The sequence below is a fragment of the Hirundo rustica genome, chromosome 7 (genome assembly GCF_015227805.2).
Source record: "Hirundo rustica isolate bHirRus1 chromosome 7, bHirRus1.pri.v3, whole genome shotgun sequence".
Taxonomy (NCBI): Eukaryota; Metazoa; Chordata; class Aves; order Passeriformes; family Hirundinidae; genus Hirundo; species Hirundo rustica.
In genome coordinates this window covers 33,539,042-33,563,762 of record NC_053456.1, presented here as the reverse complement: position 1 = coordinate 33,563,762, position 24,721 = coordinate 33,539,042, and the positions used below count along the sequence as shown (strand labels likewise).

At 43.6% G+C, this 24,721-nt stretch overlaps 1 protein-coding gene across 50 annotated transcripts in view; it reads right to left on the bottom strand.

Moving 5' to 3' along the window:
* Positions 1 to 5,446: 5,446 nt before the first annotated feature.
* MAP2 (microtubule associated protein 2) overlaps positions 5,447 to 24,721 on the bottom strand; it is a 245,669-nt gene continuing 226,394 nt past the window's right edge. For 29 of the 50 annotated variants that reach the window (XM_040069916.2, XM_040069924.2, XM_040069935.2 and 26 more), the window contains 4 exons: positions 12,425 to 12,517; positions 10,823 to 10,904; positions 10,210 to 10,322; positions 5,447 to 9,568 (listed from right to left, as the gene is read on the bottom strand). In XM_040069916.2, the coding sequence (XP_039925850.1) occupies positions 9,353 to 9,568; positions 10,210 to 10,322; positions 10,823 to 10,904; positions 12,425 to 12,517 (504 nt within the window). In that variant the 3' untranslated portion in view covers positions 5,447 to 9,352. The remainder of the gene's footprint in view (positions 9,569 to 10,209; positions 10,323 to 10,822; positions 10,905 to 12,424; positions 12,518 to 24,721) is intronic. The other 21 variants (XM_040069957.2, XM_040069958.2, XM_040069960.2 and 18 more) reach the window with 1 other exon arrangement.

Sequence of the window (24,721 nt, the reverse complement as noted above, 5' to 3'; positions counted from 1 at the left end):
GGAACACTAGAAGCACTTGATGTGGTCAGTCCAGAACAGCTGCCTACTAAACAGAAAGGGATGAAATTGAGAACACAAAACTCCACCCAAAAAACCCCAAATTTTATTGGAAGACAATGGCATTCATCGGTTTCAAACCTACACAGGTAAACATCATGGCTGCCCCGAATAGAGACTGTCTGTCCTAGAGAGCAGAGAAGCTCACTAGCAGCACTTCACTGAACCTCCAAAGTGGAATCCAAACAGCCTCTCTACGGTCCAAAGAAGAGCAGGAGTGGAGCACACATGGGGCAACTGCACATTAGCTCCACATCTGTCAGTGTTAACTACCACTCAGAAAGCAGGACAACACACCAGTGCCTCTACCTGGCTTTCTGTTACATCCTTGAAGACTCTTCGTTGCAGCAGCCCTCTTATCAGGGGGCAGAAATGAGCTCAGACACAGACTTCTCATTTACCACAGCATGAAAAGGGCCCTGGTTTATTCCTCTTTACAGCTCAGCCATCCTGACGCCAACCATTCACTGACCCTGGCTGCAGCAAGCTCCTGCTCTAGGTTTCCCTGGCAGCCTCTGACTGCTGGTTATTTCCTGCTAAACTCTGACTGCAGGGATCAGTTGGCAGACTCTGACTGCAGGCTTTTACCCAGCTAGACTGTGACTGCAGGTCCCAACAACAGGCTCTGACTGCACACCCAGACTGACCTCACAGCAGCAATTCTCTCCCCGGGATCCTAAGTCTCTTCTTCATGCTCCCCAAAATTTCTCCTCCATGACAATGCCCCCTCACCAGCTAACCCACTCCTTTTTATCATATTTACCTTTATAGGATACAGCTGTGACTTATCAGGGGTGAGGCTGTATTGTAATTAACACAGCTGTTACTTATCAGGGTCCAGGTCACCTGTATTCCCTTCTCCTATAAGAGACAAGTTTTGCTCTTGCCTTGTTTTGGAGACAATGCCTGCCACCACAAAGGGCACACAAAGCTGAGGTAATCTGCAGCTCTCTAAGTAAAAAGAATTGCATGTGTAAAAGAAGAAATTTTACCACCTGGAAGATTTTATTTATCTCTATACTGAATTTCTGCTGGCAGCAGAGGCTTTCAGATTTGCAGTCAGCATTTGACCACACTTAAATACTAACACGACAGTGTGTGCTACAAAGGGAAAGTCCTGCAAATCAGTCCCCTGCCTTCGCTGATGGAGGGGATAGAGAGGAAAAGTAGACTCTTCAGAGAGGCCATTACAGTAGGACAACAGCAAAGTGTCCTGAAAATTCACCTGTGCTCTGTTCTCTAGGCTACACTGGTATCTTGGGCTGGCACAGAAACACAGGGTGGTCTGCCTGCAAAAAGATCAAGACTACTGCAAAAAGTCACTGCTTTCAGACAGCAGGCGAGCGAAGAGTGGAGAAAGCTCTGCACCACTCCAACAATTCCTAGCCCATGCAACTGCTCAGTCACAGAAGATGCCCATGATGCCATTTCCTCTCTTACTGCAGACATTATCAGTGACAACCCATTTCCTCTCTTACTGCAGACAGGAGTCTGACATGCCTCCAGATCACATGATTCTGCTCGATCACTGCTTTATTCATCAGACAGTTATGTTTACAATCCACCACAACAGGATTTAGTCTTGATCCAGAAACAGTCAAGGCTGGCAGCATAGCACAGAGTGAGGACATGGAGCAGAACCTGAGCATGAAGCTCCTTCCTTATACAGGAGTGCTCAGAGCAGGGAACTGCTCAAACCTCACTGCCTTGCACTTGTTTCCATGGTTATGTTCTCCAAGTTCCCTCCCTCAATCAATCCCTGCCATGCACACTCCTAAGAATTCACATCTTATTTATCTGAACTCCCTGTGCAGAACCCAGGCCATCAAGAGCATGTCAAGCCATTCTGTTGTGCAGCAACCTTTCCAAGAGCAAAGCTGCCAACAGCTCCTAGATGTAGATTCCATAACAGGGAAAAAAATGATTTGCCACACCCTTGAGATCTTACTCTTTCACTGGCTGCCAGCAGGCTTCTGTCCTGGCTGAGCAGACCCATCATGAAGGAAAACCCTTTCTCTCTTGAGACAACCAGGCACAGAAGATTAGCACTGATGGATGTCACTCATTCTACCCTTTCCCATACGGGTCTGTCAGGTAGAAAGAATGTAAAAATTTAGAGAAGCCTAGGAGAGCCCTGTTTTGGGTTTTGTGGTTTTGTGGTTTTTGGTTTTTTTTTTTTTTCTTTAAGGGCTTTTAAACAGCATGAAAACATTTCAACTAAGGTTCTTCAAGAAGTCTCCTTCACAGCTCTTCTAGCTAGCCCTGCTCAAACACAACACAACTGTGTTCAGAAACAAGGATAAATAATCCCTAAAACTGCAAGGATCCCCTAAAATTACAAGTTTTGCTGCTGTTGCTGCATGAGTGGACTGCAGTTCAGTTGGATCAGATTCCACAAGAACAGAAAGGTATTTAATCCCTCAGCTGCATTTAGGTGGAACCAGTAGAGTTGCGCAGCACTCATGCATCTGAGAATTCTATTTCAAAACAGCAGAAACACAGGCCCTCCACACCTTATGCAGTAAGTTACTGCTTTTGCATAATGTTCAAGCAACAAAACATCTTCACAGAGACACTTAACTGCAATTACTACATTACAGGCACAGCTAGATAGGACAGGATGGGAGGGAACAAAATCCTAGAGATGACATGCGGGCATTATCTGGACAGGACTGGGGGAAAAGAAACTCAGCTTTCACTGTCAGGATAAGGTCAAGACTCTCCACGCTCTGGTAGTGGCTGAAAAACTTTTGCTTCTTTTGGGCAAAAGAAGGCAACAAATCTCCCCTCAAACCCTGCCCCGCCAAACCTTTTTTAATTTCTTTCTAGAGAAGAAAGTGTGGATCTCTTGTTCCACCCAAACATGCCTTCCTCTCTGTTCCTCACAGAGAGCTGAGCACCACCTCCCCAGCATACTTCTCTGTCCAGAACAAGGGGGCTCACACTAAACCAGGTTTGGGAACACCTCCACCAGGGCCACACTTTTTAGTCCCAGCAACTGGGACTTCTGCATGGCCAAACACCTATAGGTGGAAGGCCTTCTGCCTCTTATGGATGCCTCTGACCCACCTTCGACCATCCTCCTGCAAGGAACACCCTATGAGCTGAGACTGGCACAGGATGGAGATATTCTGCACCTCTAACAAACATTGTAGCAAGATTCCTGAGCCTCCCTCCCTTTCAGTATCAAGGAGTTTAATCAAGGCTTTATTCACAAATTGTACTCATCTCAATGCATCACCACCACAATCTGCTGGAAAATTATGAAATAGATCACTTACCATGTGCTGTTAATAAGACTCAACAATCACAGAAATATCTCTTCCTTATTCGCTTTGAAAGGGAGAAATAGGTTCTTAGCAGCTGTCCTCAACCATTGTTCTAGCTGTGAATGCTTACTTAAATCATGGTTTACCCTTTTTTTTTAGCTTCTTAATCCTTTCCCTTCCCACAGATAGATGATGCATTTATTCTGATTATACCTAAGCACGCTTAGGAGGATGCATCTATTGGATAATTAGTGGCACTTATACCTCCAGGTCATTTGACAGCATTTTCTTAGGAACACTGCTTGCAACACTGCATGTGAAGGCCAGCTTGCTCAAGGTTTGGGATACTTAGGGCACTCTACTCAATTTTATTTCCCTCCTGCACCATGCCCCGTGCTGAGCAGGCACTGAGCACACAGGGCCAGTCTGTGCAAGCACACAAAACACTCTCTGCAGTATTTGCTACCCAGAGCAGCAGTACTCTCAGCAGCGCCTCGTATACAGCAGTACTCTCAGCAGAATGCTGCCCAGAGCCCTGGCTGCCCCACTCCTAGAAATGCTCAAGGCCAGGTTGGACAGGACTTGCTGGAATCCAGTCCAGTGGAAGGCATCCCTGCCCATGGCAGAGGGTGCAATGAGATGAGCTTCCAGGTCCCATCCAAACCAATCTATGATTTCTCTGTTCCACCCACAGCACAGGGCCGCACTCCCCTCAGCCCGAGTTCCGGCTGGGACTGAGCATCCACTGCGGATCCATAATGACACACTCCAAGCGCCCAAGTCAGCGCTGGTTCCCCGCTAGTTTCCAAGCCGGACCCAAAGGCTCAGCCCCAAGCCTCAACACCTGCCACCTTCACCACGCCGGCACTGTCCGCCTGCTCCCGCTGTGCCGTGCGGGAAGGGCGGGCGGAGGCGGCCGCGCCACACCCGCAGCCCGCGGCCATCGCCGCCTTCCCTGGAGTAAGGGGCCCCGCGGGCCGGAGCGCGGGCCGCTGAGCGGTGCCAGGCGCATGCGCAGTGACAGGGTCCTAACGAGCGACTCGGAGCGTCTGAGCGTGGGACTGTGAGGGCACACCAGGAATGGCACACCCGGAATGGCACCGACCAAGCGGTAAGGGACGGCTTCTCCTTTCGATATCCGGAGACTGTTTACCCAGAAACACAGGCGGGAATAGCGAGGGGATCCAGGGACGCAGAACAGAAGTTCAGGGACATCAAGAGCCTCGAATAGAATCCAGGGATGAGAACGAAGAGGGGCCGAGGGCGCAGGGTAATAAACGAAATAAATGGGGCGGATCTGAGGGTCAAGGGCCAATAGGGATAGGGAAAAGTGGTGCAGAGGGGAAAATAGAAACCGGGGGAACCAACAGAGTAACAGGGCTGGAGTACTATGGCAAAACAGAGCCAGCGGGGTTTCGAGGGAAGGAAGGACATTCTAGAAAGGGTGCACATGCGGTGAACGGGGGCTGAATAGGGTGACATAAACTTAACAAACCAATAGAACAGTGAGATCTAAGAGATATTAACATGTGGCTGCCAAGGCCCATGGGAGGGAGGTCTTCCTCACCCTCGTGTATAGGGGTGTTTCTCCTGGTGGCAGGCCCCTGGGCCTCCACAGAGGCATTGCTGTCCCTGGGCTCTGCTGCTCTGCGCGGGGTGCTGCTGCACGGCACCCCTAGGCAGGGATTCTGCCGCCCACAGAATCACAGGGTCAATTTGGTTGGGAGAGCATCTCCAGAACTCTTGAGATTATCGAGTCCAACCAACGCTCTGAACCAACACTCCCTTGTCAACCAGAGCACGGCACCAAGTTCAGGCTGTCCTTAAATACCTTTAGGGACAGTGACTCCACCGCCACCCTGGCAGCCAGTTCCAATGTCTAATCCCCATCTCTGAGAAGAAATCTGCACCCAGCAGGGAGATACTGACTCACAGAAGAGGATGCAAGCCATAAAAACAGATCCTTCTGTATAAAAGCAAAAGGGATTAGCTGAATGATACAGCTGGATGTGCTGTGACTGCTCCTGGGCAGACTGAGGGCAGTACCAGCAGGTGCTGCTTGTGCAGGGCTTGGATTCAGGAGGAGCTGGATCAGAAACACAGGAAGTGAACACATGCAATTAGATGACAAGCGAGTTTATTTTGCAAAACAATCACTATACAGCAACAAATACAATTGCAAATTGGATTGAAAAACATGAACTACCTACCACCAGCCATTCAAGAAATGCCTCTTTTATGGTAACAGGCTCTAGAATTATCAGAAAAAACACAGGTTTGTAACAGCAGACTGTATTCCTTGATATCCCAGCATACAGCATGTTTACTTGTTGGCTTTTTCTCTTTGCTAAAGTTGAAGTGGCTTTTATATGCTTGACTTTTCCCAGTGTGAAACTGATTTACCTTCCTGCAGTGGGAATTGCTGGAGTTGCAGAGGGAGTTGCTTTAGCAATCTGACTAGCGAGTGAACTCACAGACACCTAGGCTAGAACCCTACCTGCGCTGATTTTCATAGTTAATGTGATCTACTCTTCAAGGCATTTGCCTTTGAAGGGACATGTACTTGGGTTTCAAACAGTATTTAGTCCAGCATGGAAAAAACTTCTGCTCATGTGGTAGTCGACACAGGCTACCTTTTGACTCCCTTTGAGTCATGTATTTAGGCAAACTTAGATGTGTGAGCAGTCATGATGAGGTTACTACTGTACCATAGCAGAGGCCTGAATTAATAATTCCATTTACTGCTGTACAGTGAAAATATATATTGCCCTTGTGGGCTCATAATTTCCCTCATCAGGATTAGTTTTTCCTTTACTCTTGCTGGATAGAGGTTAGCTCAACTTTGATTTCTTTCAGCTTGTGGTTACATAGAAACAAAACTGCAGATGAGGCAGAAGCACTCTTTCATCTCTACAACCCGATGGATTATTAAATTTGGGGTGCTCCCCTAGGTACCCAAACAAGGTTTCACCATTCCTTTTGTCTGGATTATCTCTGCTTTGTTACAGAATTGGGTCTCAGGCACCCAACAAACCTGCTGGCTCAACATGCCTGTGGAAAAGAAACACAACAGATGCAGTTTCCAGGAAGCTGGCTCTATCTTCTTTCGTGGGCATTACATATTTACAGACTGTTGTTTTTAAAACGAACACTCTTCTTGAGAAAGTTAAGATTAATATGAGCTTTTTGGTGAACATCTAGAGTCATGTAACAACTTGGTTTTTAATTATTATTTAAAAGCACAAAACTCTTAATTTCTTTTCATCTAACTCCACAGCATTCTAGGATTCTTTCTATGGAAGGATGATAATGATTACAAAGGTCTTTGCTTCAGCCAAAACAAGAAAGCTCATTTGAATGCACAAAATAAATGACTTGGTGTGTTACACCACTCTAATTCTGGACTCATAGGTGGATTAACTAAGCTCAATCTTCTAGAGTATGCCAATTTTAAAAGCAGAATAAAAACACTGGAGTCACAGGTTAACACTGTTCCCATGAGATGCTGCTCAGGTTCAGAGAGCAGAGGTTCAGTAGTACCATAGTTTTTCTCCTACACTGGCAAAAGGCATAGAAAGAAAAAACCACTGCAAGGCTAATTTATATTAATTCATAGCGTAATCAGAGCAATGTGATACAAATACTGTCAGTTTTCCTTTCTGTCTGTTTTTCTGAAAAAATGGGAAGAAGTTTTTAATGCACGTCACTTGATGCTGTTTCCATGTGATTTCTTAGGATTACTATAAGCAGAAGTGTAACAAAGACAAGGCAGAAATCAGACTCCTCCAATTGCACTTTGGATGGTTCTAAACTCACTGTCCTTTGTATGAAACAACTGACTTACAAACAGTGTTAGGTACTTCATTGTGTGAAAAAGCTTTTTGCAGAGCTGAAGTGTCACGTGTGGGGCTGTCAGAAGTTCATATTCAGTAGAAGTTTGAGAGATTTAACCACTCTGTTTTGTGTTTGTACTGCTGTAGCAGCTTAGCCAAAACCCCACTTTGGTCCATTGAATATTTACTGTCCAGTAACTATTCATACTGCCCGAATGTAATGATGGGGAATCCTGTGCCATTAATTATTAAAATCTCCACAGACATAAAAATCTCTGTGAGTCTTTTCAGACCAAACCCCAACACACACACACACACAAAAATTAAGAAGGAAAAAGAACGGATCAAAAGTTTCCAAAACACATCATTAACCTAATACATATATCAAGTATAGCTCAACTGACAGTGCAAAGTTTAGTTACAAGGTTTCAAAAGGAAAAGATAAAACAATCTGCAAGAATGTAAACTGGTCATTTCATAATGTCTCATGTACATAGGGCATCAGCAGGTGATTATCTGTTGCTGAGGATTGTCCCCATCAGCAGTGTTCTCTCAGGTAACTCCACTAGATCGGCTGGTTGTGTCTGTGCCTTTTATCTTTCATGCACGCTTTTTCTTTTACTTTTTATAGTCAATATAATCCTACTTTGCTCAAATTTTAAGATGCCCTATTTAATTGATGAAACACTATGACAACCAGTCTAGAGAGCTCACTTTTATTTATTCACGTCATTTACAGGCATCTCTGCTATGACTAACTGTTATCTGAGTGCCTGAGTGTACATGTGAGACATCACTAAAAGAGTGGAAACAACATCTTAATATTTTTTCTGTGTTTCAACTTTAGCAAAAAAAAACCCAAAACAATAAATCAAACATTCATTGTTACTATGGGAATGAAAAAAAAAGATGAAGGGGGAAGGAAAGGAAGGGGGGAAGGAAGGAAGGAAGGAAGCAAACTACTTTGGATTTTTTAAAAATCCATAATCCAAACTCAGCCTTCTTTGGAGACCCTTTTACAAACATCTGGACCCCACAAAAATCACTTCGTTGTGACGAAGGGGAGGGAAGGGAGGAAGGAAGGAATCCTTTTTCTAGCATCACAGAATAGACTTGCATCTGTCACTAAAACAGGGTCACGGCTTTTAGTTGTTACAGAAAGCAACTTCATGCTACAATTTTCATCTTTTTAAAATGTATTCTTATGAATAGGGAAAAAAACCCCTGCTAACATCTACTTTTACATACCTAAAATTGCAACACCAAAGGGTGCAAGAGACACAGATACTGTGAATAAAGAAGTAGAATATTCAAGTATATGAGGAGGGCGTATCACAAATGGCCACGGAGAAATATATATATCTCTATATAATACTGTATCAAACAGATGGAAAGAATGAGAAACTGGAGGTATGCACACAGATCTAGCTGCTTAACCAACCTTTCTAATCAGACACAAGTCTGTTGGGGGTGTGAGTGCTTGCTTTCAGCAGCTTTTTTATGTCCCTTCCCAAAGCACGATTCAAATGTTTTCAGCTAGTATTTTTAGTTATTAGTTAAATAATTTATTGGCTTTTCAGCTATACACTGACATAATTAATCAGGTTCAAAAAATGTTAATAACTTAACTCAACTTTTGTTCTACTCATTTATACAAAGTAACATATTATTTTTTATTAAAGTTGAATTTCCCTAGATGCCCTTCCTTCTGGTAAGCAGACTGTTAACTTAACCTGTAATAACTTAAAATGGGCAACTTTTCTTTTTTATTTCCCCATCTATCAAAAGAACTGTGAAATGAGCAACTTGGGGTATTAACAAGGCTCTTCAGAAAGAGGTGGATGGCCTTCAGGCACATGAAAGGTAAAAAATCTATTTTATCATACTACAAGTACTCCATGCAAGACAGAGCAGAGCAACAAGAATTGTCCAATGTAACATACCGCTGTATACCCATATAAAGCCAGTGTCTTCCTGTTGTAAATGGAGGTCAGGCCAATTTCTGCATCTATGGATTTTTTTTTCCCTGTTTTTTTTTTGTTTTTTTTTTTAACTGTATGGTAACTACAAGTCTTGGGATGTAACTTAGTTTTAGACATGGTAAAGAATGAACGTAACACCTGCTCTGAGCCCATTCCTGCCAAGAGCTCATGCCTAAATATTATTACTTCATACAACGCAGAATGAGCAAATTCATAAGCCCTGCTTGGCAAGGGCTGCCGTGACATCTTCAGCAAGGGTAGCAAGCTGGGGAGATTCAAGCAGGTTGATGCTTCCAGAGGACGAGACGTTGCTGAGCCTGCGCGGCGAGGCCATGCTGGACCTGCCTGGTGACTGCGTGATGATCTCAGCCCCGTGATCAACACGGGCCTTGGCGTGCTCTCTGAAGTTCAGCTTCTGGCTGTCAATCTGCTCCAGGGAACAAAAAATTTCACACATCATATATTCACTAAGTTATCTCATTGTACATCATAATTTGGGCATCATTTTGCTTACTTTTAAAAATTATCAGAAGGATTGAAGCTTCTTCACTCCTTAGAAAATTGAAACTGGGCATTTTTTTCACCTTGTTTAATAGCTACTGGCATACTATGTTACATTCTCTTACCATTTCTGTCTTTAAAGAGAAATACCATTGTTCCTGCCTGTACAAATTTCATAAGCATTATATGGACACTATGATTTGTTTTCAAAATCTGTATTTTCAAATGTTTGTGGGAGTGATCTTACTTTCAGGATGTTTTCCTCCTGTTTTGCAATGGAGTGCTCATCTCAGATCATACCTGTGCTGTCCAACAGTCTCAAACAAGGTTTATCTTCAGGGGAAAAGACAGTGCACAAACTACATGACATCTCACTCTTAGTTTAGATGTGGATGCAAGACTGGTCATTCCAAAGTTCAAAGGGAACAAACTGGTATATGAGTGTGCTTGAAAGAGGACAGACAGATGTTTCCTACTCAATTCAGAGCCATTGCTGAATTCACAGCTCTAGTAATTTCACTGGGCCAGGGGCACAGTGGGAGCCTTTTCTGACAGCTGTTCCTTTACCTTGACATTACCACCACCAGGTACGTGGTGGGCATTTTCCAGTGAACCAACTTTAGCCTGAGCCTTTTCTTTGAAATCCAGTTTCACACTCTCAATTTTCACACGCCCACCTCCTACAGAGGAAAAGGAAACAAAGATTAAGAAATTGAAGTGGTGCAGGAGAAAGTGTGACCTGAAGCACCAGTGCACTCACATTACTTCCCTTTTAGTTGAGATCTAATAGTTTTGGAGAAGCACAGAATAACGCTCTGCATGTTCAGTAGAATATAAAATCTTTAATATATATTTAAACAGTAAGCAGGTGCTGCAGCCCTACTGGTTTTCATGGGATTTAAGTACACACTTAAGTATTTCACTGACTTCAGCCTGTATTTTAATCTTATGCCAGAGCATAATCCTTTGGCAATATTTTTTTATCACCTCTCTAAAGTAGGTGGTCTCACATGTTTATGTCTTTATATATTTAGTTAAGTAGTTTAATGTATTTTTACTATTAAAGAGTATTTTATTTTCACTTTGACTGTAAAAGAGAATGGTATCATCCATGATTTTGAGTTCAAATAACAGTATTAGGTCCTTGCTTTGTCCCACAACCTGGAAATTCCTACAGTACCTGGTTTGTGGTGGATATTCTTGAGTGAGCCACACTTGGAAGTCACATGACTCAAGTCTATCTTCTTGGTTACAATTTGTACCTGTCAAAAGCACACACATCCACAAATTACAGGAATGAAGAGAATAAAATTAAAAAAAAATAAAAAGCCAGGCCCTGCAGAGAAAGAGCTAGAGGCTTCTAGAAACCACTGGAAAAGGAGAAATGGTTAGTAGAAAACGGACCATGCCATAAAGGAGGAAACTTCCCACCTAGGGAGATGATAGAGCTGGGTTAAGCTTTACTATAAGCAAAATGAAAAGGAGGATAAAGGAGATCAACTTGTGGGTTCTTTCTAAAATGTTTCTGAGCCTCCTCCTTTCAGAGTGGGTGCTCCAAAGCCCTTTACACAGCAGGACCCATCCCATTTGCTTCTATCTTGATTATGCATCCTGGCAACTAGGATATTTTGGTGACTCTTTCTTTCTCTACCATCTGTTTTGTATTTTTCTGCATCTAAATATGGTATGCATTTCCTGTCAATCCACTATGGAGAGTCTGAGTAATCTACACATGTGCCTCCTGCATCTGTACCTGAGCAGGCTGAGGTTCAGCCAGCTGGCTCAGTGCTCACCGGAGAGCAGCAGGTCAGGCACCCTGCCTCCTCCTGCTGCTCCCTGCCCTGCTGCCAGCCACCTTGCCATGGCTGTGCTGAGCCCAGCGTGGGAACAGCCACAGAGTGACACTCCCGTCTTAGCCTGCACTCCCAAAGAGCTCCAAGATGCAGCCCACAGCCACATGCATTGAGCTGGCAGGCCCCAAGAAGTCCCAGCCCTCCAGGGCAGACAGGAGCTCCAGGATAACTGCAATGCCACTGGCTTGCTCACCACACCACCAATAGCTGTACTGAACCTGTCTGGATCAGGCATGCCCACACCAGCAGCTCTTCCCATCTGAGGGGTGATCATTTCCATCAGGACAGTCACAGCCATCTTAAGCTATTCCAGTGTGCCCAATAAAATCAGCAGGTGTCTGGTCAAACCCTGCGCTACCTCAGTTGTTTATGCTGGAATAATGCTGTGACATCAGCACTCAGCATGCTGGCTGATCTGAGAGCTTCTCTGAGCTTTCTCTGTCCTTCTGTTTTATTTTTCTTCTTCCCCTCTGCTGAATGCACATAACTGAACAGGTAGCTGAGGAAGGACTGGTGTATAGAAAATGCCTAACAGGGAGGTTAGAGTCTCACTGTGAGCTGCAGTCTCTTTCTGGAAATTACTTTCTTGGGCTGCAATCAAGAAAGAAAGACACTGAACCACTTTGGCCCACCCTGCACTTTCACTTGGGCATTTAGAGAGAACCCTTCTTTTATTATTTAGAGATAACACTTGTATAATTTCCTTTCCCTGTCTGAGCTCTGAAAATGTGTTGTGCTCTGTGGGGAAAGATCAGGAGGGCCACCAGTGCATACACAGGGCTCACTCGACTACCAGACCAAACTCACACATGAAACAGCAGCAAGAAGGAAAGTAGTGCTCAAAGGAAGGGAGACAGAGGGTTCTGGCTTGTGTGAGGTGCATCACCACAGTGGAAGTGCCTGTTTCACAGCATGTCCATACTACTTACATTTCCTCCCCCTGCAGAATGTTTGATGTTATCTCTGGAACCACACCGGGACTGAATATCGCTAAAATCGATCTTCTTGTTTAAAATCCTAACCTAAAAGGAATTGGAGGTAACTTACTATATACCATACACACACTCAGTTGGGGCTGCAGGACAAGGAAACCAGGGTCATTTGCCTCCTACAGTGACTCCTTCTTCTGACACTTGTATTGAAATGTGAGAAAATTAACCTGGTCAGTCTCTGTGCTTAGTATGTTCACACGGCATCTGTAAATATCTTACGTTGCTCTTTTTCTACCTCACAAAGCAGTGGTGAAATACAAAGGGGAAAGTTCTACGCTGGGAGGTATGAGAGGTGGATTTTCCCTGAAAAATTTGAAGAACTCCATGTCTGCCTGGACTGGACCTGGTCTTTGGACAACCTGTCCTAGGGTCTGCTGAGCGATGTTCAGTATTTCTGCTGAACAGGCCACAAGAAGATGGGAACCCTCCCTGCCACAGCTCAGCACTCCAGCCTTTGATGCAGAAATCCCAGATCAACCAGCACAGGCACAGGCTGAAATCCTGAGGTATTTCAACCCGCGTTCTGCCATACAGCTGTAACAGCAGCTACACACGTGAAACAGACCTCAGAGCCCCATGAAAGGGGAGGAACAAATTTACTTACACTGTAGTCACAGTTCTCTACTGCTCTCTCTCTTTACTGTCATCTACTACAGGGCAAGGCACATAACAACAGCATCTGGAAACCTAGAGCTGCAATCACTGCTTTTTGATTTCTGGTGCCAGCCAGAAGTCTGGTGTGCCAGATTTGGGCACAATTAGTTTCTAGTGCTTGCAGCATTGTGCTTCTCCCCTGTGCTCTTAGTCTCTTAACACAACAAGATACGTTTTTTGCTTTTCCCTCTGTGATGCCAGCTTCCCTTACACATGCCAGGAGTCCACATTTTTAATACATTACCCTAGCCGCAGATGCACTGCAGGCATAAGACAGTGCCTGGAGACAACTCTGTCAAGGGCAGCCCATGCTGTCCCGTGCTTGACCCCACGGCAAAGCAGTTCCTCTACTTAGCAGAACTCAGGTGCCACCAATAACTGTACTTCCAGGGAACGATGTGCAGCTGGACGGCAATTACTAGTGGGCAGGGACAACCTGACTAGCACCATTTCAGATTTATTTCTGAGCAAGAGCAGGGGTTGTGCTCATCAGTAATAGAGTTTTCAGGTATGTAAAAAGGTGTTTCTTTCCAAGGCTGCACCTGCCTTCTTCCCATCAGAGTGCCACCCATGCAGCATATTCTTTCTCTGGGTTAAGTATGAAATCTTTAATTGAGTGTTACATTGGATTTTATTTTTATGTATTAATATACAACAGGAATTTACATGCTTTCCTGTACAGACAGCCACAGAATTTGGCTTACTATCTATGCACTGTGCTAAATGGCACTTACAGAGCTTTCACTGACAGAGTACTTAGCACAGCCCTGTTGGTTACTGTTGTAGGTAAATCTACAGTGACTAACCAATATTGAGATAAGACAGAGGGAAATGCACACTGGGGTTCCTTACTGCAGCTTCTCACCACTTTGGGAGCCCAAAGCAGCACCAAAACAGCTGAAGTACTCAGTGGGAGGAAGCACCTGTGAAGGTCCTGCTTCCTGGCTTCAGGTCCCTAAACTGCCCCAGGTTCCCTGATAAATCTGAGACAAATCACTCCCTCTGTGTCTCATCTCTCCAGACTATGAAATGACTATTTGCCCTCTTACGTGAGCATCAGGTTTTGCAGCTTTTGGCTCCTGCAGTGGGTATAATAGCACATTTAGACAGTGAGTTGAATCCTCTGGTACTGAGCACCTGGAGTGCACCCTTAACTTAAACCCAGTAAACTCTCAGAAGAAATGTTCAGAGGGTCACTCTTTGCAGCTAACATGAACAAGTTCTTCATAGCAAGCCCATGGATCCTTCTTATTACATGTAACAACTAAATCAAACAATTGTAATGTTAAGATTCTTACTTCTTAGTTAGCAAAAACCTTGCTTTAACTGATAAAGATCTGGTTTGATGGCACACTCAGCAACAACGATGACAGCACCAGCAAACCCCACACAGCTGGTAGGTCACCTTCAGAAGGGCATCTTCAATAGTCAAGCTGATTTCTATCTTTCCTCCTCCCATCTGCTTATCTGTCCAAGTAAACCAATGTACGCTGAAATATGAAAGCAAATGCCTTTGGAATTTTACACTTGTGCTTTCTCTCAGTATAATGTTTGTTTAAAAATGTACCCCAGTACTATGTAAGACACATGTCACATCAGTTACAGAAACACACATCAGATGTGTATTCAGATTTAGTTCTCAGAGAGCTTCTGGCCAGACACCACTGGGCAAAACAGAAAAGCCTTCCTGGCACTTTCTGAGCACGTGTCTCTCAGTGATGGATCAGCAGCACTTCTGAGTTATGGCCATAGGGATTTATTTGCTCTGAAAATGCTGACTTACGGGTCATGGCAAGACCTCTGCACTGTGCCCTAGGGGGGCCTGTAGCTTAAAATGGAGCCAGCGCAAGGTGAAAAGTTGAGAGAGTGCCTCTGATCAAGTGCCGGAAGGTTGATTTGCACTCAGAAGTCTGACAGTTCCTGAGTCTCATGGCCCATGGACCTGGCTAGCAGACATATAAAAAACCAATCAAATCACCCAGTTACCCTCTCCATCTCACAGGGTGAAATGTGCCCCTGTGAGGCAGGGCCAGCAGGAGACCTATGTATCATTTGTGTCATGTGCTGAGGGCTGGAGAGAGCTAAGTGACATGCATGCATTCTGCTGGTCATCTGGCACAGGGAGGAACTCAACTGATTCAGGTTTTCCCTGATCTGTTTCTCCCTTTCCTGGGATATATCAAGATTCCTGCAAATATTTAAATCATAACCACCCTCTATAACTAAGTGTTCCACAAATGAATGGAGCTTTGTTCCCTGTAGATTAGGGCTTAAACTGCTAAATTCATCCATCCTGTATACTTCAGCAAGCTCTATCCCTTCCAGCATTTTGTTCTCTCAAGACTGCTAGACTGGGCAGACAGGCTAATACACAACCAGCCAGCTGTCTGTTGTCCCTGATTCTGGAAAAGGGCTGAGTTTACTGCCTTTACCCCAATGATGATGTTATGCTGAGTCTCTATTTCATACTCTGTCAACAACCATCACTCCATTATGTTTTTCATCACGTGCTGCATTTCTCACCACTGCTCCCTTGCCAGCACTGGTTGAAATTGGCCAACACATTCCAAATGAGTTGAGACAGGCTGAGATTGCCAGCCAGCCAGTGTGACTGCAGGAGGGGTTGTGTTTGAGGAATCAGACTGTAAACAGGAGAGGGAGCTTACCAGAAAGGGGCAGGAACCATTTAGGCTAAAGAGAAACTTTGGCTTGCAAACAAAGAATGTAAACTGACTATGAATCATTTGAAGCTGGCATCTGGAGGGAAATCTTTAACTATCAGAGCAGGGAGGCTCTGGAACTGCCACGCGAGGGAGCACAGCTACAAGAAAATGGTAAACTTTTAAGATGGCACTTGATGAAAGGAATTAGATGATGCAGCTGCCTGCAACAGAGGCAGCACAAACACCATGACTCACCAGGAGGGTTCTCTGTGTTCCAAATGTGTACGTACATCTTGTGTGTGGGTAGAGGTGTGGTAGGGATGCACTTACGTGCACTTCAATTTTGCTGAAAGTTAAATGAAAGATCAAGCCCGCTCATGCTCTCTTTCAAGAATGGGAACATTTTCACTGTGGCAAAATTAACATCTGTGGCAGAAACAGGACTGCTTTCTATTCACACTCTCTAGAAATCCCAATGAGATAATGTCGTGACAGAGTCCCTTGCAACCCTTGCTCTGACCTGCCAGTATGAAGAGGGTACCTCCTCCTCTGATGTGATACTGGTTTGTCCAGGTACGCTGAAAAGGTCCTGGAAGTCAGTATTTGGATTAAGATGAAGCTCAGGCTCCTCAGCACTTGTCATAATTACATGTAATTAAACCACAGTGAAAAATTAAAGCCTTACAGACAATGCAGTGTTTATTCTACAAAACCTTATTGCCCAAGAGAAAACTGGCTTCTGTCTGAAGCCCTGGAAGTCTGACAGGCCTTCCCCTCACTCTGTCTTCTGATGAGTCCTCAGCAGTGATCCAAAACTGAAGCCCAAGGCAGATTTTTGTGCCAACACACAGCATGGCCTCAGTGACTCCCACTGCTTCCAGAGAATCCCCAGCAGGGCTGGGAGAGTGCACACCAACACCCACCTATGCAGTTTGAATGCTATGAGAGCTCTGGGCAATGCGGAGCATTTATGCACAGCCTGCAAGGAAAACAAGTGTTGAAGGTATTTTTCTCAGAGCTGATTCAGATGAGGCATATACTGCTCTGCACTCAGCAGAGTTTAACCAGTTCCCTTCCTATTCCAATCAATGGCCTGATTGGCAATCAGAGCAGCTGGGGGTTGTGGTCCAAGGGAAACATCTACACCAGAGCACAGGGAATAGTTTTGGGTTAAGCTCTGGCACAAGAAGAAGACAGGCTATGAGACACAATACTTGTGAATCCTCCAGTCAGATATATGCCTCCTGTTAAGCAGAATGTGAGTTGGATTTCCAAGACTCCATGGACAACAGCTTGCAGGTCCTCCTCTGCCAGTACTACACCACTGTGTTTGTGATGAGCAGAAATCTGTAGAAACACTGAGAGGAAGGCAGAGAAATGCCTACGAGAATTTAGTTCATTTGTGTTTAGCAGTTTAGTTCACTGCCAAAGACAACACCAATGTCCAAAAGCTGCTTATGCAAGAGAAAGAATTATATTCCATTGCTGCCTACAATAATTCAATTTAGCTGCTTTTCACAAGAGGAAAAGCCCCTAACTTATCAACATCCTGGAAGAGAGTCCATAAACAGCTTCCCTACAGCATACTGCACTGGTATACATTGAAACAGATATGTGAAGAACAAAAATTGTGATGCTGATGAAATTATGGGTTCTGAATATTTTTTCCAATAAAATGATGGCTTATGTTCTCCCTGCCTTGCAAATAGGCCCGCTGAGAAGCTCTGCCACAAACACTGGCTAAAGCATTTAAAAATACTCTAGCTTGGCTCTACTTACTGTTCGAATATGCTGTGGAGCTGGGACACTGGGAAAAGCTTCCAGACTCCTAATAGCTTATCAAAAAGGAAAGGTTCCTTCTATTTACCACAGAAATTTGACTAAGCTATATCCCAGGAACTAGACATAATTTCAGTGTTTGATCTCCAGATTAACACAGGTATTTAAGTGAAACAAGAATTGGTCTTGCACGGGAAGTAAGGTTAAGGTTAAAAACTGATTAGAATCAAGAGAGTGTTCAAAGTGCTTCCAAATTTATCTGCTGCCAAGGACAGATGATACTCATCTTCACGCTCCTGGCAGAAGCTAGAGGGAGAGGAAAGGGAGATATTTATTTGGCCTGGTAAAGTCCTTGAAGAGAAAGACAGTGCCTCAGATTTTCCACCCCTACAGACATGGTTTGTGATGATGTTCAACCACTGTACTCCTGGAATAAGTGGATACACACACCATCAAGACTGCCAGTCCAGAAGCTAGTGATATTCAAAATAAAGCTGTGCTGTATATAGGCAAAGTAATGTACCATTCTCACCCTGCTCTTAGTAAAGGGTAAGCAAGGTACAGTCGTTTCTGACTTTTAAAAACATCCTGAGAGGAAGACACTGAGCAGATAACATTGTGATCGGCCACGTCTTGAATCCTTGCATAGGACAAGAGTGGCTGATTTACAGCTTCTTTATACCTACCCACACATCACTGTACTAAAGTAATTAATAAGATGGCCATGCTGTGATGCCTTGGGAAGGCTGACCTGGAACAGAGACTGGACAGAGCTAGAGAATAAAGTAAATATTTAATAAAAAGGCCTTTAGGGTATACCTTGGGCAGGACAAGAGCCTGGCCAGGGCTACACCCAAAGTGGACTTGAAATGATCATAAAAAATGGACAAACGGTCATGAGGTTTCATACTTTTATAAGGTTTGGTCCATTTGCATATTGGGGTCTAATTGTCCAATTACAGCTTCAGGTTATGCAGTCCCATCCTTCTTGTTTGCTCTCTTCAGTCCACCATTGTTTGTGCTCTTGGGCCTGAAAACTTGAAACCATTGTCCTTGGTCTCCAGCAGGAAAAGGATTTGTTTTGTCTCCCTACTCTGTGAAGAGACCTGACTAACACTGAATGTGAGGCTGAGAACTACACCCCTAGGCAGCACAGAATCTGAAAACCATGAAAGCTAAAACTTAAGGCATCACCTGAACTAGGCATAGCCCTACCAATAAAGGCAGGAAAGACCTATGGACAAATTCTGAGAGGGTCTGCATAATTATGCTAGAAGTTCAAAGTGAAATGACTGTTTTCCATGCCAAAGAGTTTACAGTCAATAGACAATAGCTGAATTTAACAGAGTTCAAGGAAGTACAAGATCCCTGTCAGATGATCTGTAGCACTTTCTACAATCACACTCCTCAAGCTGGGGAGCTGATCAAAAGAATTGTAAAAAAGGCATTGAAGAGTCACACTAAATAAAAAAATCCTCAAAGTGCAATTAATTCACCTAAAACACAAAATCCTTGGTTTAGTACTCCCTTCAACAACAACAAAAACCCAACAACAATCTAATAGATTTTGCTAAAATTCAGAGTGCAATACTTAAATTTTAGACACAACAGTTCCTGGTTTTGGATAGAGTACTATTAGCTTCAAATATCAAGTATTGAGCATCAGGCATCAGTTTCCAGATCAGTTTCTGTGTCTTTGAAAAGAGATGAGTTTTGAGTCACTATATCTGGAATTTCTTCACTCCAGCATAATAGAGACAATTAGGTTGTTCAGTTCAAGTTCAAAAATATCTTGTAGTCATCTCCTCCTGCTGGCTTTCCCAACATTCAGCAGATATGTCCCTTAGCATTTCTTTATTGTTCAAATCCAAATTTCCAGTATAAAACCTAAGGTTTCTATTCTTATTTTCCCTGCCCTTTCCTGTCCAGCAAAACAAACTTTTTTTTCCTAACCTTTCCACGCAAAATGGAACACTATTACATGACAAAACAGCTCTGATCCAGATTACGTACTCGCTGAACATTTTTCCCAAAACAACAACCTTTCTCCTTTTATTTCTCAAAATTTAGACCAGTTAGAGCTCAGCTGGAAACACCTCCTCTGCTGAGCTTGCTGCTGGCATAACTCAGACTTTCAGAGGAATTTACATCCTGTTAAATTCAATCTACTCTAGGAAAAAAAAAACCACAGCTTCTCCCCATACTTATTAACGAGAGAATAACAACACATGGTACCATCACAGCTGGGATTTGACTCTTCTAACATTACTCAGCTAAGAGCTGGAACTGGTTGCTTAAGCTGCCAGCTGTAGTTGGTGGAAAAATACTGAATCATCCAGAAGGTGGTACCTTCAGCCTTAGACTGAACATCCCAGTGGCAGAAATCAAGGCACTGCTGCTCACTGCCTGCAAAAACGAAGACAAATATGGCTACTGCAGTGGGTAGAAGTTCTGTTAGTAGCTGCAGCCCATGAGAGTGCTTGGGAGCCTCCTGAGTTTGGTTCACAGTTTGTCTCACCCGCAGGGTGCACATTTTACAGAGGGGTTAGGTACAGCAGTGGTGTTACTCTGGCACCATCACAGAGGAAGTCCAAATTCCCTGCTCAATTCTAGCAACCAAACACCTTTCCTCAAAAAAGCCCTTCTGGAAATTGCTAGAGGCTGGCAGTGATTGCTTAATTTTTCTAAAATATGAGTCAGGAAGAACATCTAGCTTTTTATCCAGAATAATTCAAGGCTTAACTGTAGAGACTGTACTCAGACAAGCCTTCCTTTAAACCAGTGCAGCCTGAACACAGGAGCTGCAAGATGTTATTTCTGTCCAATCTGCAATTTTCAGTCAAAATTCTAAATTTCATAAACTTAAAAATTACAGGTTTGAGCTCTGACAGAATTTTGAAGGTGTACCTGAAACTCCCAATTTCTTTTCACATTTGCAGATCTGCAGTTACCAAGTGGTGAATTCGTTTCTAATTTTCAGTGCTGAACAAATCCCTTCAAATGTCTTGCAAATCCCCAAACCTGGCAATGTACAAAGACAGCAAAAGTAGACTGACAGAGATTCATTTATTTTATGGTTTTGAATTGTTGAGCTGACAAATGCACACGCTTATTCCAATAAGTGCAGCCAACAATGTGGAAATAATTGCCTCCCAGTCTCTCAGCTACATCATGTAACAACAGCCATGCTCCATGTCAATCCACACCTCCCTGTACAGCTGCCTCACCTGTCTCTGGCTGGGGAAGGCACCGAGTTTAGCCCTTAAAAGCTCATTTATGTTCGTCACTGACCTGTGCAGGAACATCCTCTTAACCTGGGCCTAAGTGGTTTGGATTCATCTATGTTGTTACAGTGCACTGGAGAAAAAGCACATAGTGTGTTGGAAGGAGAGTAGGATCCAGCAACAGCTCAGACTGCACTTTTTGTGAAGCCTTGCTCTTTCTGGACACTCTTCAGCAGCCATTGCACCAACAGTATATAACTTAAAGACTTTCAGATTTTGGGCAGTCAAGAGTGTTCATGAAGTGGTGCAAAGACATGTGAAACAGCAGGAGGAGGAGGAATTATAAGATGCCACCTAAAGGGGAACTTAACTGAGAACTTTCGACCTGCCTTTCTCCAGGAGGTGCTCAGCTCTGGTGCACCAGCCAGACCTATGACTGTACCAACTGCACCCTGGCATGCTGTCATTGAGGCAGAGAACACGCCAGAACTGATCTCTGCAGACAGAGCTGTAAATCATGGGGGTCTGGGGTGTCTGTTGGGGGGAGTCTCTCCTGCCACCCTGATGCCTTTTCACTGGTCAGAAAACCACGAGCCAGACACAGTGAGGGTGATAAAAAGGGGTTACCTTTATAAGGATCCTTAAGTGCACAATTCATTAGGAGGAAAATGCCAAAGATGCACACACAGCATAACATGTATACATTCTTTATAGGTTTTGAAAATTAGCATATTTGACAAGAATCCCCAATTGGAAGCATAGCTGGTGAAGTAATTCCCCCAGGTCAACTCTTTTTTGAATTCCCCCTCCTCTAGATAGGGACTAAACTCTGTTTATAAGAATATGTCTCAACCTTGGTTGCCAGGAAGAACCAAGATAGGATAGGAGCCTCAGACCCCCTCAGCTTGGAACCTGTGGAATGTGTTTTGTCTTTTGCTTATCAGGTATTGAAAAAGTACTAGAGACAGAATACCGATACAATGATAGGCTACAGAGCTACACATTTATGTGTAAAGAACAGAGAGAACATATAAAAGAAGACAAAAAAAAAATCAAATCAATTTGGCATCAATCTAAACTGATTTTGATGCTAACAAAAGATACCCAGGCCTCCTTCTCTACCCACCTCTGAGATGTCTTCCCAGTGCCAGTCTATTTTATCATCTAACACACGTCTATTCTCCTTGTGAGCATTTATGTGGTTTTTGGAAAGCATCTACTGAATAGTGGTGTCATCCATTCGTTCAAACTTCCTGACTCATTACTAATTGCACTTTGTTTTCTACAGTTTAGAGAAGATAGTGAAGTTCTTCCTTAATCTTCCTAAAATCTTTCAAAGAACATTTCATTCTTCAGCATGGCTTAGATATTTTATTTTTCTATGTGCCATCTCAACTTCTTACAAGGTGCCTGGCTGTCACTATAATTAGTGAAATTTTAAAGCTTATGCATGTAATTCTAGTCTGTTCCGCCCCATTCACTTTGATGAAGCCTGCTTCACATCCACTGAAGTTCTTGCCTGTGGCTGAGATTTTAGGTATACATTTGAAGCGAAAATTAAGAGAAATCTAGGTTAGTTTTATCCTTGGTTGCTGGCCCATGATGCACTATAAATACTCTGCCTTGCCAGGAATGAAAAAACTCAATTAGTGCACTTCTGTACTCTGATATGGTACCAACCACATTCATAGACAGAATTTCAAAAGGAAAACCAAAAATCTGAACCAAAAAAGCACAACAAAAAATCAGTCTTGGCATCTGAAACAGATTTCCAACACGCTCTTGCAGCTCCCTGTGCTTCCCTCAGGCTGTCTGAGAAATAACAGATGCAAATGGGTTACTTCTGAAAGCACAGCATTTCCTGCACAGCTGATGCAGTGTGAAAATCCATCTGAAGCCCAGCAGACAGACCCATGAGCAAGTTGCCTCTGAGCTTTGCCAGTAAGGATAAATTTCACCATACTGCACCATAAAGAGAAAACCAGACAACCACCTTCTGGCTGCATCACAGAGCAGAGAAGCCCTCATTTCTGCAAAATACCAATTAAAACATGTTTCACGCCATCTATTCCCAGTAGGAGCTTAATGCAGTGCAAAGTTAGCTTATTTCTTCCCCTTGAAGCATTCTCTTCACACACCGCACTTACACAACCCCCATAATGTAGAATGATTTCTCCCCTTTTCTTTGTTCTTGTGGATGGCAAGTCAGAGCTGAAGGAAAATCAGTCTGATGAGCATTTGATAAAATTCCAGGCTGAAGCACTGCACTTCTTGATTTATTTAGCATTCAAACATCCCTAAGAGCTTCTTTAGTTTTGCACCCCAGTCTCTGGCAGTTTCAGAGTGCAGCTTTCTCTAGAAACAGCTCAAAGTTAAGAGAAGTCCTTGTGCCAGATTCAAATATACCACTGGTAAAAGGACAGTCTGTCTCCAAATGACACTTCTGGGCTGCCTATCTGTGTTCCTTTAGTGATTTGCATGTAATGCTTATGTACTTAACTTGCCCAGATATATGCTGGGTTTTTCTCTGCTTGTTATTCCTGTGGCTACTGCTATCAGCACTTCCAGTCCAGGTTACAAAGACGCTTTCTGTTTGTTTCCTGTATCATCAGTAAATGCAAATAGCAGATAACAGCTGATTTCAGCCAGGGTAATATTGCTACCAGACATTAAAGAACTGAGCAGACACAAGGAAATTAAATTAGCTTTCATGTGTTGCTCTCACAGACACTGTAAAATTCAGCTGTAGAAACTGGAAAATAATTATCCTAAAACCTCTTGTCTAGACTGAGCAACTATGACATAAGGGAGACATAAAGGAAAAATTTAGTAAGCTTCTCTTTGCCCAGCCCACAGCTCAGTGGCTACACACCACTGGAACTAAAAAATGCTCTAGCTTCAGTGACATTGTGTTCACCCAGCAGATTTCCCCTCTAACGCCCACAGCAGTGAAATGCCATCCTGTGCCATCCTTCGCTGTTCAGCAAAGACTCTGAGCAGTTCTTTAGAGCTGCTAAGGAAATTTAGCTGTCCAGGCAGGGTGTCCACAAAGAAATAAAATTTGCTGTGGCCCCCTGGTTCTTATATAATGGTTACAGTCCAGAGAGAGTAACAAGAGGAGCACAGGCTACCATGGTGCTGGTTTTGGGCCCTAAGTCCAACAGCTGGGCCTGGATGAGGAATGCTAATCCCGAAGCACAGTCTGAATTTGTGTTGCTGGAGCCCCTGCACACCACGTCCATCTGCTGCTACATGGTGTGTCAAACCAAGTGGAGCTCCCATGCAAAATAACCACACCTGTCAAAATAAAGGCAGAAGTACCTTTGCTGAGGCATTATCTTCTTGACTTTGAGTAACTGGCTACTGTCCAAATCCGGAAAAGAAAAAATCTGTTAACTTACCATGAAAACAGGAACAACACCTTAGGGGTATCTTACTGTTTAAAATACAAGCCTGTTCTTTTTCTCTGGAAGATCTACAGCAGGCACAGGGCTGCAAATGTTGTTTTGATCCAATTTATTATTTCTTTCTGAGACAGCATTAGGCAAACCTCATTGTTCTGTAAGTTTCATAATCAATTCCAATACTAATGCAGACATATATAAGTACGTGATTTGGAAACCACTGTCCAACCCAGATTTCTGGAATGTCCTGTTTTCAGGACAACCGAATGGGGAGCATGTTATGCACCCTGATGTCCTGACCCTGCAGGCAGCTGAGAAATGAACCTTTCATAAAACACTAGCATTGCTGTTATTGTAACTCAGGAAATAAAAGGGAGCTGAAGGCTCTGGGTGTTTTTGCTGTAGGGTTCTGTCTAGAATCAATATGAAATACACAGGTACTCCTTACAAAAAGTATTATCAACATCATTGTTTACACCCACAAGACCAAGCTGTCTGTATTTTTAGCAT